Below are 20051 nucleotides of genomic sequence, written 5' to 3' on the forward strand. Positions count from 1 at the left end.
GTTAGTTTATTGAAGATCTCTTTTCTATATTAACCAAAGATTTCTAATACTAGATTTACATATGGCTCATTTCTCTTTTAAATTTTTATCTTTTATTATTAGTGTGTGTGAGGTCAGAGGACAACTCTGTGGCACGGCTCTCTTATTCCATTTTCGTGTGAGTTCCAGGGATCAAACTCGGTTGTCAGGCTTGTGTGGCAAGTGGTTTACTCATTGAGCCATCTTATCAGCTCTCCCTTAACATTTTAAGGGTCAAGTGGCCTGTATTCTCTTTGGCTATGATTTGATTACATCAGGGATTCAGTTTTCTAGAGCTTTCAGGAAACTTGAAGCTGGTATTAATGTTGCTAGCACTTGGCAATAAATAATTATAGTGCAAATGACTAAATTTGGAGCATAGAGAATGGCTCTAGGGGGAAGCCTTAAGAAAATGCTGTGTGTGAGGACTGTAGGAGGTGCTAATGGGGTGGGAGTGAGGGGCAGAGGTTGTTGAAAGATGGACCAAGCAGCAGCCACTATTGATATATTCTGGTCAGAGATTTTATACCCACCAAGCCATCATTAATGCTAGCCAAATGCCCCTGAGGGAAGATGTCCACACTCATCCTCCCAGGTCTCCAGGTAAACCAGAAGCAGCAGGAGAGGCAGAAGCTGTTAACCTTTTTCACTACTTCACTCTGGAAAGGATGAATTAAAGTTGACCAGCCCAATGTTTTCCATGGCCCAGAGGGAGCTCTCTGTTACCATCATCCAGGCCCACTCCTTTGGCAGATGGTATTAGAGGCTCTGTTTGGAGTCTTGTGCCTATACATCCCAAGGAGAAACACCTGCTTCCTAAACAAGGGCACTTGTAGCTATAAGCCCAGACTTAGCTTGTACCTCTTCATTCTCCACTGGGACTGCAGACCACTCTGCCTGTTTGACCATCTTTACCCTGCATTCCATGTATCACTCTGTGCTCCAAAGTCTTTACTACTTCTTCTAGTGCTGCTAGAAACCTAAAGGGCTAGATAGGCAGGTGATTCCCTGCTTTCTAGATTGAGGCTGTTCATGAATTTTAAAAAAAAAGTTAAGAATTCTTTATTGTGTGTTGTGTTATAGAGAGAATTCTGCTTCCAGAAGGCTAAAAGCCTATAGAGTCTCATTATCTTTCCTGGGTACTAACTGTTTCTGCAAACTAGAAAAGTGGTGCAAAAATTTCTGCCTTTCACAAGGCCACCAACCCTTCGCCATCCCAGATTAGGATTAGAGAGTCATCTGTCACTGAGTAATTTATAAATCTCTGAGCTGGAACTTGTGGCAGCTTTAGAGGGAGAGGACTCTTTCCCCTCCTAACATTATGAGACTGAGGCCTAGGCCCACCAATGCCCCAACCCTACCACTGCCTTCCTTTGCTACTTGATCTCTACCTGGCTGCCTCCCTGTCCCTAAACCTCCTGCACTCTTGGACCAATAGTGTGGGAAGGAGGGGGTGGAGGCAGTAACTGAGGACAAGAAAAAGCAGTAGTGTAGGACTCTGACCATGGTGCTCTCTAAGTGGAGTCCAGTGGATCCTCTGTCTCCTGCTTGGCCTGACCTCTTCTCCCACAGCATTGGCTCCCAGGTAGAGTGGTTAATCAATAGTCCAACCATCATCTCTCAAGTATGTGTGACACACAGCTGTGACCTCCCTGAAATGACTGACCAGCAGGTCACTTGTCTGGACATGGTGGCCCTCTGGAGGCAGACACTGTGTGCAGGTCACAGAGAGGGAAGGAGAACTGTGGTTGCCTTGGAGGTAAAAACATAAAACAGTGATAGTATGAGCCCAGAGACAAAATGGCTAAACTGGTTTACCTGGTCTCCTTCTACAGAACCATTTCCACAAACCAATCTACATCTGTTCATTAAAGTATCCACGATTGTGTCTATTCCTCACTTTTTTTGAAAAAGATCGGAAACTAAGCACGTTAACTGTGCTGCAACAAAGGGTGAGCTAAGCCTACCAGACACAGTGCAGGGAGAGTGTGTTAGCTACAACCCAAGCCTGTAGTTCCCTCTGCCAGGCGCTTCTCTCCAGAGGACCTTCAGCTCCTCTAAGCAACAACCCCCAAACTCCCCGCTCCATCTGCCTCAGTTCCTCTCTCCTCTCAGGAGGTGGTGTTGCATGCCCCACTTTCCTTGGATCCCTGAGTGGAATTGCTCCCTGTGTCCCTGGCGGGATGGGGCTTTGAGAGCCTTTTGTCACTGGCTTTTTGGGCCTTTTTGCATCTCCCGAGGCTCCCCATCACCGCAGGGACTTTCCCAAACCTGAGCTGGGGCAGGCACTCTAGTGTGTTTGTGCGTGCGTGTGCACACACGTGAGTGCGTAGGTGCTCCGGGCGCGGGGAGGGAAAAAGCGCGGAGTCCGGGCTCTGCGTCACTCCTGCACCTGGTCAGAGATCGGTTTAGTGGTGTTTAATCCAGGGGGAGCACGTCAGCCCCACTGTTTGCGCGAGTCCCCGATTTTCCTGCCGGGTGTGCCTGAGATCTCTCTCTACCACCACCCAATCCTGGTACAGGAAGAAAGGTGATGTGGGGAACGCAGGTACTGGGTAACCTGCGGATGTTGCGCAGGGTTCACCCCGGCCATTTCGGAGGGAGGAGAGCGCGCCGATGAGCCCGGCTGCGGAAGCGCGGGCTGGCAGTGCCACCTGCTGAGAGCCTCGCACGCCGAAGCAGCGGCGGGCAGTGCCACCTGCTATAAATAGGCCGCCGAGGAGGACACGGTGTTCGACCACACATCCCGCTGCGAGGGCCGTAATCACGCGTGGCCCGGGTCCTCGGCTCCGGTGGAGTACACCGGCCGGGACCTCCCGCTGGGGCTGGATGGGGCGGCGACCCGCGCACCCGGCGAGTGCCCTCCTCCGGCTGAGGCTGGACCACTGGCCAGCGAGGGGAGGGAGGCCGCGGCGCACCCGCACTGCAGCAGCTGTTGCTCTCCTGTGACTCGCCAGTCCGGGTCGTGCCGCCCGGCCAGAGTCTCACGGCGCCTCGGGGAAGGGAGAGCATCGCGTCCCCGCCTCTGCTCCCCTGGGACCCAGTCGGGAGATCCCGGCTGCCGCCCTTCCCTCGCCTCCCCAGCGCTCGCCCAGCCCGGGAGGAGGAAACTAGAGCCGCGTGCAGACACCTCCTCCTCCTCCTCCTCCCCCGTTACCTCCTCCCCCTTCTCGGTGGCTGCTGCTGTCGTCGCCGCCGCCGCCTGCACCACTGTGCGAGAGCCGCGTGCAGACACCTCCTTCTCCTCCTCCTCCCCCGTTACCTCCTCCTCCTTCTCGGTGGCTGCTGCTGTCGTCGCCGCCGCCGCCTGCACCACTGTGCCTGTTGCTGCAAGCCGCCGCGGAACCCACGGCGCTGCAGCCGGGAGGAGAAGCGGCGCGAGACTGCAGAGCGGTCCCCACCCCAGCTGCTGGTGGCGGGAAGAACGCAGCCAGCAGGGGATGATGGATACCCCTCCCGCCCCGGCCATCTCCGGGCTTGCCCCAGGCACCTGCGCTCCCCGGCCTGGCCCGGGGCTCTGAGCGCACAGGTAAGTGCCACCCCAGGTCCCTCCAGCGCATTTTGCGGCCCCCCACCTCCAGCACGCCCCAGAGCTCCCTGCCAGCGGAGAAGGCGCTGTCCTCCATGCCAGGGGCGTTGCTGCGGGGTCCCTCAGGGTGAGCTGGGGGCCGGGGTCGGGGAGGACTTCCAGTGCCACCTCGTTGTCTCCCACTTAAGGGGAAGTGAAATCTTGATGCTCATTGCGACCGGGTGGTTAGGCAGGCTTCTTAGCCCCCCGCCCCCGCCCCCGTCTCTCCCGCGGGGCATTTTCCTGTCTTCTCCCTCAGGCCAAACATCACCAGGGCCAAGGGCTGTGAGGCGCCCAGCTTAGGAGGAGGGTGGTCAGTGACCCCAGGCCACCTTTTAAAAGTTCAAGGTACTTTGCAATAATAAGTTTGGCAGTTTCTCTGTGCGCGCAACATTTCTTTCTATGGGCACATCCTGTCCCAGTCATTTTGAAAGGCTGCTAAATTGTTTTCTAGCAGCTTCCGGATCACCATGTGTGTCTGAGACTCCCTCAAACTTCACTACACGTTACTGTTTTCTTCTTTTCTAAAAGATGTGTCGTTTTGTTTGAAATCCACTAGATGTGACTTTCCCAGTTGCAATTTAAGAATGGCTTGTATTCCGGAAGTTGCTTTAAAAGGAAAAGAAATTGAAAGTGATGCTGTTCCTCTCACCATTTAATTTTCAGTGCCTTGTATTAATGGGCAGGCGTTCACCTCCCACATCTCGCATTCTTCTTTCTTTTCTGATGACTGGGAGATTTCATTTATTAGTATAAGCATTTATTAGTATAAGTTTTTAAGTGATTTGATTTAAATGGGTCACGCCCATGAAACTCAGCTATCTCTACAAGTCTGAACTTCTAAACTTCTTGCGCCGCACTTGCGGGCCCTGATAAGTAGCCCTGTTTAGGAGAGTAGGTATTGATTGTCTTCCCCCACGTGAATGGGATTGCTCAGAGTTAGAGAACAGCGATGCCTGAGTTTTGCTGTTTGGAGAGCCTGCTCCCGGGGTCTGAGTGGGAGAATAGAAAGGAGGGCTGTTCCCAGAGCTGGCTGTGCATCTTGCAAATTGCTTTCACCAGTCTGACCATGTTCTATTCTGTGCTTGGATTTGGGCTCACTGAAGCAGGGTTCTTGTATCTTTTCCTAGCATTTAGGGAGCTCTTTCTGGTTAGGAAGGTGTGGCTCAGAATCAGCTCCTTCCTGGGAACCCTGAAGACTGGCTCAAGGAATCAGTAAGTTTCCACGAAAGTTTGTAAGCTGGTGATAGCTGTTTGAAACGTGATGCTTTCAGTCTCCTATGTATCTGTTTCTTGTTTTCCCACCAAGTTTTAGGGAAATAAGTCTAACCGTCCAGATTTAGCCGTAAGTAGCCATTGACATAACCTGAGCTACTGGGTAGCTGGGACAGCTGTGAGTTGCAGAGTACCCTGGAAAATGCTGGATCTAAGTGGAGTGTCCTGACTCTTAAGTGATGACAAAGTCACATTAAAGGGATCACTTGTGGTTCAAAAGAGGACATAAAATCATCAGGTGATAATGAAAAGAGATGCCTTTTTGTGGATTTGTTTAGTCATTTGGAAACCAGTAGAAGGAAAAGAATAGTTGTGAATTATTAACTCCATAAGAAAGCTTTGCAGTGGGGCTTCCTCTGCCAGTCTTTCATAACCCATCTCACCAAGAGCTTGAGGGTTCACTGTTCATCATGGGAACATTTCTGGCTGGATGGCAGTCATGTCGATATTTACCTCTTACCCTATAAGACACATTTTGTCACAATGTCATCTGTCACAGGGTATTCTGAGAGAATGGGGGTGGCTGAGGGAACAGGACTTAATGTCTTTGCTCTCACTGTCTAGCCTTTGATTATCTCTGATCCTGTTTACCCAGAAGGCAGCCTGGACCAGGAAGGCTGCAGTCATGACAGGGTGGTGCAGAGGCAGCAGCTGTGGGTGTTCTTTTCTCGCCTGTTGCCCTCTAAGCTGTGCCTGGGTTTTGTTTGTTTTCCCAACAGCTACCTGATAGAACAAGGGGCAAGGTAGAGAGCAAGATGCTTGGGAGACTGTTTTGAACAGGCTTCTCTTTTATCTCACCTAATGATTGCTTCCTGAAACCCCTACCCTCCCCCTAGCACTTCTCTGTAGGTTCCCTGTTCCCAAAGCTTTCAGATTCTTCAAGAAAACCTGAAACATGTATTACCATGTGGGGACGTGTGTGTGTGTGTGTGTGTGTGTGTGTGTGTGTGTGTGTGTGAGTTTGACCCAATTTGCTTTGCCCTTTCTGTCTGCTGTGGTGCCCTTCTCAAGTTCAGCGATGACAATAATCCCAGTACTTGATCTGACTCCAGCCCTGTTCTTTTCTTGGTCATTAAAACTTCTAGAAGTAGAATCTGTTCATTAAAATGACTGAATGCCCTCAGTAGCCAAGGCATGTAGAGATTCAGATCCCAGGAGCTATGACTGTGGACTTGGTCCTCAGTCAGAACTGTGCCCTTGCAGCCAGCTTTGCTGTCTTTGCTTTTCAAACCTACATATCAATGAAAATATTTTCAAGAAGCTGCCTCACCAAAGACAAAAATTTTGACATTTTCAAGTCAAAACTTCAGTTTGATTGGTTCATAGATTTAAGGGTGTTGGCTCTCTTCTCAGGCTTCAAATGTTTAGGAAAGTTTTGGACCATATGAAATAATCCTGACACGTAGGTTTCAATGAAACTTTGAAGGATATAGGGAATACGTTTTACTACAAACACATATGTTTAATTCTGGAATTTGCTGCTTCCATCAAGGTAACAACAGCCATTTCTTTCTTAGAAGGCAATACCTGCTGGGTGTGGTAATGCCCACCTGTAGTCCCTGGTACTCAGGGGGAGGGGAAACAAGAGGATCAGAAGTTCAAAGTCAACCTTGAGAACACAGTGAGTTTTCAGCCAGCTTGGGCAAAGTGAGACCATGTTTCCAAAAACCAAACCCAAACAAACACCCCCCCCCCAAAAAAAAGATAACATACTCTTTTAACTTTAACGAAACATTATTTATGACTTGGCATGGTCATTCACACCTGTAATTCCAGCTGCTCTAGAAGCTAAAGCAGGAGGATGGAAAGTTTGAGACCAGTCTAGTCAATTTAGCAAGACTTTGTTTTAAAATCAAAAGAAAATAGGGATTGGGGATATAGCTCAGTGTTGGGGTGCTTGCCTAGCATAAGCGATGTCCTCTGTTCAATTCCCAATACTGTGAAAATTTAAAAAAAATCCTATGTGATCAATGAATCTAAACTTCCAAAGTAAGTGAGCAGTTTTGAGTTTTTCAGAATTTATGAACTTTTACATGTAAAGTACTTAAAATGCCTAGTGAGAACTCAATTAAAATTACTTATTGCTATTATTTATTTATTTTCTATATTCTTTTTGGATTTTACTGAAACTATGCAAATTTTATAGAGGAAAAGTAGTTAGCCTATTAAAAAGATATTTGAGAGTTTTTCCCTTCTAAGATGCTGTTACAGTGGAAAGAACAGAAATTTGTGCATAAGGCAGATTTGGATTCAGATCTTGCCTTCCTGGTGAACCCTTCTGTCAAATGGGGAGAACGAGATATACTTCTCGGAGTTAGGGGAGTACAGAACAGAAGGGCATCTGTGTCAAATGTCCAGGAAGATGGGGTTAGTTATGTGTGTTCCTCTGCAGTAGTAAAGGATGAGCACAAATCCAAGAGCCAAAAGGCCCAGGTTCAAATCCCTATTTGACACTTAGCTGACCTTAGGCAAATGTCCTTACCTCTCTAGCCACTATTTCCTTCTCTCTCACCTTTAACTTGAGCATAATGATAATCATGATTCATAATCATCCTTATCGTCTAGGGCTATTGTGAATTAAGTAAGTTAATAGACACACAGTGCTGTCTTGTGTTAAGTGTTGTTGCTACTACTTAAAGCAGTTATGCAAGAGAAGAGGTTGGTTATTCATAACCCCTGAAGGACACCTAGGATCCCTGTTTTCTAGCCCTTTATCTTATAATAAAATATAAGAGAACACGAGAAGGGGCTGTGGCATGCTTATAGGACTGGCTTGAGTTAGTCCTTATTTATGTGAGAAATCATTCAGAAAACCATTGATTTACATGTTGAGTTAGAGAGGCCCATCCTGGCACTGAGAATCTACAATGAAGCAAAGTTGGGGACCACTGATTTCCAGGGCTCCATGGTTACAGCTACAAGGATCATTGCTGCCTGACCACAACCCTGACTGGAGTGGGGTTCTGTGGAGGAAGTGACAAGCCATTTTCTTAAACCAGTGGTCCTACTCTGTGAGATTAGAGTAGTCCAGGTTGCAGTGTAATTTTGCATAGGTACCTGTCCACCTAGTTAAAGCATTGATCCACAGGAGGGAAGTCCACCTGGGACCTTCCTGCTGCTTCTGGGGTCCCCAGTAGCTAATCTACTGTTTCCTAACCTGACTGGAGCTAGTGGCTCCTAGCCTTTTCTCTACCCTCTTTTCTCTGTCTTAATCTGTTTTGTGTCATATAATAAAGTATCCTAGGCCAGTGGAGAGAGACCAGGCTCCTTTATAACCTTTTTGTGAGACCTAATACACTCCTGGAGAAACAACCTACTCCTTGAGGTACCAACCATGGGCTGTCATGATTCAATCACTTCCCTCTAAGTCCTTTCTTTTAAAGGTTCCGCCACTTCTCAACACCATTGCATTGAGTGCCAGGCTTTTACAGTCTGACCCTTTGTGGCATCCACTCAAACCACTTCAAGCTCTAGCACCCTTTGACCAGTATTTGAGGTCTTGAGGGCTGAAACTTTGGAGGTATGCTATTTGCTTCTGGAAAATCCCCATCCAACCTCTGTGGTTTGCAAGGTGAGGCAACCTGTAGCCAGGAAGAAAGGGACTTCCCCCAAGACAGCTTGCGAAGCTCTACCCTGGCTTTTCTTGTTCCCAGCCTTTCCTCATCTCCCCCACATTTTTGTTCTTGAAGGAAGACTGAAGCAGCTTTGTATCCTCACACAATGTGGGGGACATTTGGTATTATGCATTATGGAAATTATATTCACCAGATTTTAGAGACAGAAGAAACTTGGAGATGATCTTATTTTATTCTCCTATAAGAATAAACTTCAGATTTGGAGAAGTTAAGTAACTTGCTTTTTCAACTTCACACTTGAACATGTTCTCATGGGGAAATTGAGGTTCTTTCCAGCTTGGGGATGAGAGTCAGGGACTTGGACTGTCCCAATTCTGTCACTAAATTTGGACAATCTGCTTTTCCAGGATGCAGTTGCTTCATTTCCTATATGAGGGGAATTTCTAACTGGTTTTGAAGGACCCAGTTCTCTTTAAAGCTTATGATCCTAACTACATGCTCCTGGGGGCAGGGGACAGAGCAATGAGGCAGAGCAGGCCTCATTAAGAAGATTATTGAAAATATTCTAGGAAAAGGGTGTTTGGATAGCTGCTATGTTTAAGGGTCTCTCTAGAAAGTCAGGCTTGTACACACATGACTCTACTAACCAGAGCTTAAGTGAAAACCCACTAGAATAATAGTTCACAATGTATTGTGTGTACAATATGGAAGAGACCTGGGAATAGGTGGTTCTTGGAACTTAAAAGGCAAAATGTTCTCCCTGGGGTTGAGTGAAAATTATGTGGATTGGGATAGCCTTCAAAGCAATGTGGTGGTCTGCTAGAATTATGGAATAGTTCATTTATTTCATGACACTTTTTTTTGAGGCAGAGTCTCACTATGTAGCCTTGGCTAACCTTGAACTCACTATGTAGACCAGGCTGGCCTCAAATTCACAGAGATCCACCTGCCTCTGCCTCTTGAGTGCTGGGATTAAAGGCCTGTGCCACGACACCCGGCTTTAGGACACTTTTGATTGAAAAGTAATATAATTATTTACCTAGTCTAAATTACTCTGAATTTCATTGCGTTAGTTACTTTTCTTGTTACTATGACAAAATACCAGACAGAAGCAACTGAAGGGAGGAATAATTCATTCATTCATGGTTTCAGGGAACATATCAGTTTGTCACAGTGGTCGGAGTGGGCTAGTGTGTTGGTGAGAGTGTGAAACTAGGCTCCAGATCTGTCAAGAATGACAGATCAGAAAGCAGAGATCTTGGGCTGAAACCAGAGGTGGTTATAACCTTCAAGGCCTGCCCCTAGCAACCCACTTCTGCTAGCTAGGCCATACATCCCAAAGTTCCTGAAACCTCCCCAAACAGCACCACCAGTGATTAAAACAGGAGCCACATCCAGTTCACATCCAAACCACGATGCTTATATTTGAATAATCTGAATTACTTATAAATAATGTGACTATGTCTGATATTGAACTTAAATTTAATATTTCCTAAGCACTATTAACTTCTAAGCAGCTTTTTCCTGATAAACTAAGAACATTCCACAGCTGATTGAAAAGTGAAGCACTTTAAGCATTCAAATACCTTTGTCAATAAAATGGCAGAATAAATTTGATGATTGAATTTACTAAGGGATTTAAATAACAAAACTGAAAGGAGTTTTACTCTGCTTGTTGCCGCCTGATTAATAACTGCTTTACCCAAAATAATTAATAAATCTCAGATCTGTCCTTTGTGGTAATTCTAAAATTTCTTTAAACGTGTCTTGGGATTAGCAGCTGTCAACGGTTAAAACTTAAAGCAGATTCAATTACAGGACTGGACGTCAATCCAGACATTTAATGCCATTTTCTCCTGTAATGTAGGGAGAAGGAGAGAGAGGAAAGGAGGGAGAGAGAAAGAGAGGGAGAAAGAGAGATGAAAAAGGAAGAGGAGGGAGGAGAGAAGGACGGCGACAGGATGAGGAGGAGGAGAAACTATTATTTATTGGATTATATGAACTTTCGGATGATTTTCATTATCAGGAGTAACCGTACACTAAAGGAAGAGAGAGACCCTAACCGTCATAAAATATATTTAGGCTCTAAATAATGTATTGCTTTATTGGTAAATGTTTGAACATTTGAAATAAAGTTAGCTCTGAACCATGTTCAAATTATAAAATTTTACTTTTAGAATATATGCATATATAAAATATAAAAAAGAGTAAAGAACAGACTTTATTTCTATTTTAGAAAAAGTTTAAAATTTGAATACTTTATTTTCCTCACCCCAATCCTTAAAAGTTTGTGAAAGCTTGCCATCCTGTTGAAGGATGCCTATACAGACTCTGAATGTAAATGTGATGATGAGGTACGAAGTACAAAGATGTAAAGTGTCTGCTGATGGCAGCTCTAGATCACCTAGGAAGGAGGCTATTGTTACTCCAACCATGGTGTAGAGATGAGCTGGAATTAAAGGACAAGAGTGGGGCTAGTTGGAAGCTGGGTCTCCAGGGGTCGCCCATGTTTCTATGCATCTCATGAGCAGGGGCACTGAATACCTTTGTTCTGAACTACATTGCCCATCATGCTTCTAGAGCAAACAGCTATGGAAGACAAAAATAGTGTCTTCCTCTGGTGCAAGGGGGACTGTATTACTCTGCACACATTCAGGTTCCCTCAGCCCAGCTTCTTCTACTATAACTTGCTGTGATACTGGTGTCACCTGGCCTGTGGAGAGTGGGGGTCAGGGGGTCAGGGAATCAGCATCAGTGCTGACTCTGATTATTGTTATTGGTCCAAGGAGTCAACTGACCTTTCCCTCCTATGCAGGAATCTCATTTCTTCTCTTAACAGGCTAACTTGGGTAGGCAAACTTGTTAGCTTCAAGCCAAATGTCAGGCCCTTTACAGTCAGTGATCAGTATGATGTTCCAAAGAGAGAGGAATAGTGTGCACTGTGGCACCGGGCCATGAGAAAGCACATCTTAGTTGGGGCCTGTGACTGATTTTCTGTCTTCAAAGCCCCAAAGTGCATGGAAGAGGGCTTTAGGGAGAATACAGGGCTGTGGATTTCAAAGAGAACTTCCATGTGTGGAGTTCATGGGGGATGGTTACTGGGGGAATTTCAGCAGGGTGACATGATAAACGCCGTGTGTTAGCAAAATTGCTGTAGTAAATATGCAAGACATGGATGGAGGGACAGAGCACCTTTACTCTAGGGGAGGAAAAGGTCAGATATATTTATATGGTAGAGTCAGAGGACTGATGAGATGAGGAAGGAATCTCAATGTCTCTGGCCAGGGCTATCATATGGACTCAGAATGCTGCCAGAAGGTCCATGTGGTGAAAGCTTGGTCCTTGGGGAACCACTTCTGAGAGATGCTGGAACTTTTTAGAGGTGAGACCTTGTGGGGGGCCTTCATGTCATTTGAGGGTGCCCTTGAAGGGGATGGTGGGATGGGTTCCCAGCTCCTTTGTCTTCCTCTCTTTGGGGCCTAACCTTGAGGTAAGTGTTGTAGCTTACCCACACATTCTGGCCATATGTCCTACCTTACCTAAAAACCACAGCACGACCAGTCACAGACTGAAGGTCTGAAATCAAGTAAACTTTTTGTCTTTATAAGTTGTCTCAGGTGTTTGATAAAAGAAAACATCTAACGAAATCAGTAGAATGAATAATTATGCTGTTTGCTGAGCATAGTTCTGGGAAAGAGGGAGATGAGAACTAAGTTCTTTGTAAAACAACTAAACTCAAGCTGAGGTGCCTATCAGCTGATCAGACAGGATATGAATGACAGATCTGGAACCCAGAAAGAGGACTTCTGTGGGAGGAAATCACTTGAGAAACATTAGAATGCATGTGATCGGCTCATTCTTGGGCAGCAGTCAAGAGGAGCGAATTCAGAGCCACGTGCAAACTCTCCCATGCCACTTTTTGATAAGCGACTGAAGCTAGGCTTTGGTTTTTTAGTTCACAAGAGTAGCCTCTCGCTGATGAACTAAAATGAGACAGCATAGTAAAGTGTCTCCCATTCATAGTGAGGATGGGGCTGCCAGCACCAAAAGACTAGGTGAGAATGTCCAAAGAAACAGCAGATGGAATTAGAGGGAGGATGAAGGCCTGAAAGGACCTGAAAACAAGCATCCTGAAGGTAAGACATGTCTGGAAGAGTCTCAAGAAAGGAGGTATTCAGGGCAAGGGAAATGGCTCAATGGCTAAGTGTTTATGAGGACCAGAGTTGGGATCCTCAGAACCCACATAAATGACATCAATGCCAGTGAGCATGGAAGCCCACCTGTAATTCCAGTCTAGGAAGGTGGAGACAGGGGTCTCCAGAGCAAGCTAGTCATATCTGCAAGCTCTGGGTTTGATTGAGAGACCCTGCCTAAATGAGTAAGGTGGAAGAAAGGTCCTGGTTGACTCCTGACATCAACCTCAGGCCTCTACATGCATATGTATGCATATGTATGCACATGCAACACACACACACACACACACACACACATGAGAATGGAAAAAGGAAAAAAGAACAAAGAAGGGCGATATAGTCAGTCTGGGAAATTCATCAGAGGAGCAAGGCGGTCGAGGACCGCACCGCTTGCTTTTGGGCTTCACAGCTCGAGGTCCTGGGTGACTAATGGGGGCAGGTTCAGTGGCTCTGCAAATGCAGACAAGGACTTCCCAACAGAAATGGATGGGCAGCAGGAAGAGAAGGCTATAGTGGGCAACACCTGAGAGGAGGAGTTTCTCCCCGAGAAGGTGTGGAAAGGAAGACGTGTGTCTGGGGGAGGCTTGAAGTCAAGGAAAAAATACCTTTCCTTCCCTTTTCTTGTCTTCTTCCTCCTTTTTAGGATAGAAGAGAATTAAATCATTCTTTAAAATACATTCGAGGGGGGACTGGAGAAATGGCTCAGTGGTTAAGAGCACTGGCTGCTCTTCCAAAGGACTGGGATTTGATTCCTAGCACCCACATTGTGACTAATAACAGTCTGTAATTCCAGTTTCAGGGGAAATCCAACACCATCTTCTGACCTCTGAGGACACTGCATGCAAGGATGCACTTACATACACGCAGGTAACACACTCAAACACATAAAATAAAAATAAATTTAAAAATACTTTTGAGGGGGTTGGAGAGATGGTTTGGCAGATAAAAGCACATACTGCTTTTGCAGATGACCAGAGCTCAGTTCCTAGCACCATGTCAGGTGGCTCGTAACCACCTATAACTCCTGCACCAGGGTATCTGACACCTCTGGCTTCCATGGGTACCTGCAATCATGTGCATATATCCACAGACAGGCAGAAACACACACACACACATATAAATATACATAACACACATATACATATACATAATTTCATAAAAACAAATCTATAAGATACTCTTCAGGCCCTATTCTGAGTCAGACACTGTGCTAGGCAGTGGGGAGCCAGGGTGAATGGACAGATGCAGTTGCTGTCCTCATAGTTTCTCCTTGTGTCAGCACTCCAGAGGGACACATGGAGACTGACACCAGGGAGCAAGTGGATAGAGCTTGAGATGCTGGAAGCAACTGAACTTTGCACAAAAGAATTTTGCCATCTACTGGGTCAAGGCCTTAAAATACATCAAACGGGTGTTGCTGACATTCAACAGGGCAGTTCAGTCAAGAGAGTTTCTCATCTGTAGGTGGAGTGGTTCAAGATACTATGGCACATGAATTACAGAAAACAATCTCTAGGACAATGTTTAGAACACGATAAGCTTCAAGTATATGGAATATAACTTTGTGATTCAGCACCTCTAGACAAACTCAGTGGGGTGGGCCTTTTAAATTTTGAACAGGGATCACTCTCTTTTGAGAAGCCCACACCCATATCCTTGGGTCTCACATCCTTCCAGAGCACTTTGCTCTCCTAACCCTAGTACTTAAAATTCATATTGAAGTCTCTTAATAAACTCCAACTGTGCTTTGAAAAACACAGAAAAATAAAATTCAAGGATGGCCTGGGGCCGTAGCTCTGTGGTAGAATGGTTGCCTAAAATGGAGGCCCTGAGTTTTTTTAGAAAAGTGAAATTTGATACAAGTGGTTACGTCAATTGTTTAAGTGGTCTGGTTCAGTAGACTGAGGATGGATGGCCACATAGATTTTTTTTTCCTCACAAGCTTCCTTTTTTTGAGGAATCATTCATACTAAACTTTATTCTTTTAGAGAAATTCCCTGAAATAATTGTTAAGTCATCTAACAGAGTGTGTGGCCATCAGAGCTGTCTCGTTTCCTCCACTGCTTTTCTTCCTGGTTCTGTGAGGTTTATATTCACTAGCAGATTCCCAGTGGGGTTGTTGTGGCTCATAATGAGTGGGAAAGATACACCATTTCCAGGTTTTATATGTAATACAATTTCAGGAATGCTGTTTCTAGGCAGAGTTTATTTGAACCAATATCCATTTCTTTTTACGTTTGGGTTTCAGACTTTTAAATTCTGGAATAATAACTCTCCAAAAGCAGCTACTGCTGTGACTTCATTAAATTCTAATGCCCTGTTTTTCTCCTCCAGGATTCTGCCCTCAGAAGCGTATAAAATAGATTGCTCACTCTAAAATAGGAAAACAGTGGCAAGCTTTTGCTGAATCTCCGGACCTTTCCCAAGATGGAAGCAATCACATTCACGGCAAGGAAACATCCATTCCCTAACGATGTCTCTGTGGACTTTGGCCTGCAGCTGGTGGGCTCCTTACCTGTGCATTCTCTCACCACTATGCCCATGCTGCCATGGGTGGTGGCTGAGGTTCGAAGACTCAGTGGACAGTGCTCCAAAAAGGAGACTGTGATCAAGCCAGTCCGGCTTTGGGTCTCACCTTCTGGACTGAGATGTGAACGTGACCCAGGGAGAAGTCAACAATGGGACCCACTGATCTGTTCCAGCATCTTTGAGTGCAAGCCTCAGCGGGTTCATAAACTGATTCACAACAGCCACGACCCAAGTTACTTCGCTTGTCTCATTAAGGAAGATGCTGCGCACAAGCAGAGTCTCTGCTACGTGTTTAAAGCGGATGATCAAACAAAAGTAAGTTAAGGTGGGGGACCCCAAAAGATATGACTTGGCTGCATGGTTTGTAAGGTTAGGATGGTCAGGATGGTCAGGTACAGAGGTCAGGATGCTTATTTTAGGTATTTTGGAAATGAGCAAGGAGAATATATTGCTGTTGTACATACATTGTTTAACAGAATTTGGGACTTATGGGGAGAGTTTATAGTGTTTTTTGAAGGGTGTTTATTATAAATATTTAAAATGATAAGCTTTTGGATTTGAAAATTCAACAGAAAACACTGTATAGAATTATAAGAGCTAAAGTGTGTGGACTTATTTCCAAGATGCTGGTTCTAAAGCTTCATCACCTCTCAAACTGATATGTGTATACCAGTGATAGGGTTAAAGTGCAAGTCCTGGGTCAGTGCTTGGTGGACCCCAAGACTACATTTCTCACAAATGACTGGGTGAAAGCCATGCTATTCCACTACAAACAGCAGTTTGAGTAGTGAAGTTCTAGGTTAATGATCTCCACATTTTTAAATCCCATTAAGAAAATTACAGTTATTTATAAACCACATAAAAATACTTGTCACCAGTTTTCCAAGGAATAATATACAAAAAATAATATACACTCATGCAAAGGTCATTGGTAAGAACAGTAGCTAAGATCAAAGTTTTGTTACTATCAGGGGTTCTCTTGTATCTTTTTCCTTTTACCAATTTCTGGTTAAATCTGATCACCTTGTTATTTTATCGCATGATGTACCTGAGAGGAATTAAGAGACATAGTTAAAACTCTGCTATTTTCTGTTTGTACTGCTACCCCCATTGTAGTTTTTTACAGAGCTTATTTAAAGCCACTTACCATTTCATGAAGATTGTTCCTGTAAAAATCCATCAAGCCACCTTTTCAATTGGGCCCATGAAAAATGTAGCTTGGTACAATATACAAGAAACAGTAGAGGGCCCCACTGCTAACCCCAGGGGTGGGCTGAAGACTGTCCACTGTCTTGGGTACTAAGTACAAGCATCTCTATGTGATTGGAGCTGTCAGCCACTTGTACTGAGTGAAGATGCCTAGGCTCCTGTGGAAATGACAGTGAAGTCTATGGTTCTCATGTTTTGTTTTGTTTTTTTTCTTTATTTGTTGTTTTGAGGTGGGATCTCTTGTAGCCCAGGTTAGTCTCAAACTCTGTATGTAGCAGAGGCTGGCCTTAAACTCCCAGTCCTCCTGCCTCTACCTCCCTCAAGATGGGATTACAACTGTGCCCCACTGTGACCAGCTAGATTTTCATAATTTCAAGTTTAAAATGTGAATAGAAATGCTAATGATTTCTTTATGCATCCTACTAAGTTATTTTGCATATTCAAATGGGGTATAAGAACCTCATTTGAAAATTAATGTTCTTGATACCAAATATAATTTAGCTTTCCATAGCCACAGGTTCTATATCAGCAAACTCAACTAACAGAAGATAGGAAATACTTGCAAAAAAAAAAAAAATCCATACTGAACTTGCACAGACACATTTTTTCCTGTTTTATTCCCTGAACAATGGAATATGTCAATTTACACAGCATTTACATTATATGAGGCATTATAAATAATAATGGAGGTTATTTAAAGGATTGGATGTGTAGAGGCTGTTTCAAACTCTGTGCCATTTTATAGGAGGGACTGCAGCATTTGTGTGTGGTGCAGCTTTTCTAACCCACATTACAGCACTGTCTGAATGAACAGCCTGACTCTTAGCATTCATTTTAAGACCAAGAGCGGACCCAAACTCTGAGCACCCATTCCTTCAGATGTCTCATGAACTGTGCTCTCCAGCCAGGCTTCACTCATTCTTTTATTGAAATAGAATCTCCAGCATGGTTTGGGGAAGTAGAAGCTAGGACCTACCCTTACCATACCAGAAAAAAAAATCTTGCCCTTTGATCCCTAGGCCTAGAATATCATATACACAATTTCAGACTTCTCAATTCTTCTCACTGTTTTCAGTGAGCAAAACATACTGCTTTCAGCACTTTGATACATAATGATGCATATCTATATTCATTCACTATCTCGGGTGGAGGGGCAAGGAGAGGTTCTGAGGGATTAAGGTCGGATGGCCAGGACACAAGGGGAGCAGATAGCTCAGGGAACTTGTTTATATTTTAAACAGTAACCTTTTGGTTACAAGGTTAAGTGAAAGTCATTAGTCCAGACTCTGTCCATATTGTAAACATCATTACTACACTCAGGCATGTGCGGGGACCCTGGAACCACTCCCCTGCAGATACCAAAGGTCGACAATGAATCTGCAGAGATTCACTTTTGCTTGCTGTTTGCTTGGTTCTCTTACTCCCTCATTCCATGACTGTCACTCCTGTGGTATTTAAGAGCTTATTAGCAGAAGCTAGGAGGATAGCAGAAGCACGAGGAGGGATCAAGTGCCTGTCCAGAGCATGATGGGAAGACAGAATGGAGTCTAACACACCCCAGGTGTGGGGAAGGCTTTTTTAAAGAAAAACTGCTGTGGAGCTCAGAGCCACCATTTCACACACTGGCTCAAGCACCTTGTTACTGTAAATCATGTAGTGTTATGGAAGCTGCACTTCACATGTGCTCCACAGCCTCACACTTGGTTCAGAGGAACTAACTTGCTGGATTCTAATCCTGTCTCTATTACATGCAAACTAGTGACCCCAGGCAACTGAGTGTGTTTCTTCATCTGTAAGTGGGAATAATTATAGTATTTATCTCATACCATTTCTGGGAGGATTAAATGAGATAGAATGGGACCTCAAACTGAGTAAACTAGCTGGGAGTGTAGCTCAGGAAGCACTTGCCCAGCAGGCAAGAAGCCCTGGCTTCCGTTCTCAGCACTGCCAAAAAGAAAGAAAAGAAACTTAGTAATAAGCATTTAGTGCCATGAAAAGTATTCAAGAAAGTTTTTTAAAATTACATTTTATTTATTTGCTTTGGGGGCAGGGGAGGTTGTATGCCATGGCCTGGATGGAGGACAGAGGACAGCTTCTTTACTTCTACCATGTGGGTCTTGGGAATTGAACTCAGGTCATCAGTCTTGACAGCAGGTGACTTTACCCACTGAGTCATTTCATTGGCTCTATATTCAAGAAAGTTTTACTGGAGGCAGATTAAGTGCTACTTTCCCTTCAAGTGTTTGGTAGAGAGTAAGTAGATGGAGCTATGTGTCTTCAGCTCTCAAGGGTGAAATCCTGGTCATCCTTGAGTAATGTTTTATAAACTCTAATCTTACAAAACTGCCTAAATAGACCTAGCAGTGCCTGTTATTTGGTAAAATTCCAGAATAAAGAGAACAGGGTTAACCAGGCTATCCTTAGGCCAGCTCTCTGCAAAAATTCGATTTCTTTGGTGATGGCATTTGCATGGAACAGGCGTTTAGCACCTTAGCCTTTTGACTTTCCCAAGGTCTTTTCCAGCCATTCGTGAACAGGCTCTAGCCAGTCGTTTGGACACCTGACATGAAATACACAACCAAATTCTGTAATTGGGCTTCCAGTCTTACTCAAAGTAGACAGTGGGTCTTCCTTTATATTCTAAAAAGCCATTGTTGAGATATGAATTGGTTCTTAAGATATTTTTGGTTTGTGCACAGTTTTTGCAAACATGAGTTGTCATTACTCTGTATAAATTGCTTCCATCCTGTTCATTGTTTTGAGGGAGTTGTTTGCAACATAGTTACTTTAGTCAGGTGTTTTGTTCTTGTCAGAAATGTACTAGCAACTGACATTGACCCTGGTTTTAACTGGCATTGTCTATTATGTTCTCTGGACCCCCTGGCAGTACATTTTACAGGGGATTATCTGTGGTAGGAGCATATTAACCCACACTGTCATTTCTCTTGACTATTCTGTAATATTTGCTGAGTGAAAGAATTCTCCAGATTTAGGCTTCTAAACAGATGAGGTCAATCTATACTGTGCTTGCCAAGAGAAACATGCCTTTGCTGCCACTGAAGCACAGAGCCTCTGCTTGAGAGGAAATCCTCTGATGGACATCTGAATTAATCTGTTGAAGAATATCTAGGGAGAAGAGGCACATAGACAATTGACAGGTGCAGCGTGAAATGGTGCTTCTACTTGCCTGTTCCATAGAATGCTCCTGAACCATTTTAGAGAGAAGGGCTTCTGTGACTAATGCATTTAGGGTAGCATCTGATGCATTTTTCCTGAGGACCAATTTTCCCTTTTAAAAAGTTATCAAGTATCCCAAGCTTAGAATGGTGGCTCATGCCTTTAATCCCAGCACTTGGGAGGCAGAGGCAGGTGTATCTCTGTGAGTTCGAGGCCATCCTAGTCTACATAGTGAGTTCCAGGCCAGCTGGGGCTACAGGGAGACCCTGTCTCAAAAAGACAAAAAAAAAAAAAGTTATCAAATATCCCAAAGGGCATTAATTTATGTGGTTTATGTCTATCAGTACTCACTTTAGAAATTAATACTAAGGCATTATAAAGATATTGACTTTAAATTTTATTTAAAAATAAAAACAGTAAGCCCCTTGCATTTTAATATAAATAACATTTTCATGGATTATTATTATTATATTTTCCCCAAAAAAGTTTTTTTCAGGTTTATTTATT

The 20051-nt window shown here is 44.4% G+C and overlaps 1 protein-coding gene across 1 annotated transcript in view; it reads left to right on the forward strand.

The window, feature by feature from the left end:
- Positions 1–3300: 3300 nt before the first annotated feature.
- Positions 3301–20051, forward strand: part of Tbc1d1 (TBC1 domain family member 1) — a gene marked incomplete in the record, with an annotated part of 275507 nt that continues 258756 nt past the window's right edge. The window contains 3 exon segments of the mRNA XM_017798190.2: positions 3301–3547; positions 13423–13496; positions 14964–15473. Of these exon segments, the coding sequence (XP_017653679.2) occupies positions 15057–15473 (417 nt within the window).

Source organism: Nannospalax galili, unplaced genomic scaffold, assembly GCF_000622305.1.
Source record: "Nannospalax galili isolate Female #2095 unplaced genomic scaffold, S.galili_v1.0 scaffold236, whole genome shotgun sequence".
Taxonomy (NCBI): Eukaryota; Metazoa; Chordata; class Mammalia; order Rodentia; family Spalacidae; genus Nannospalax; species Nannospalax galili.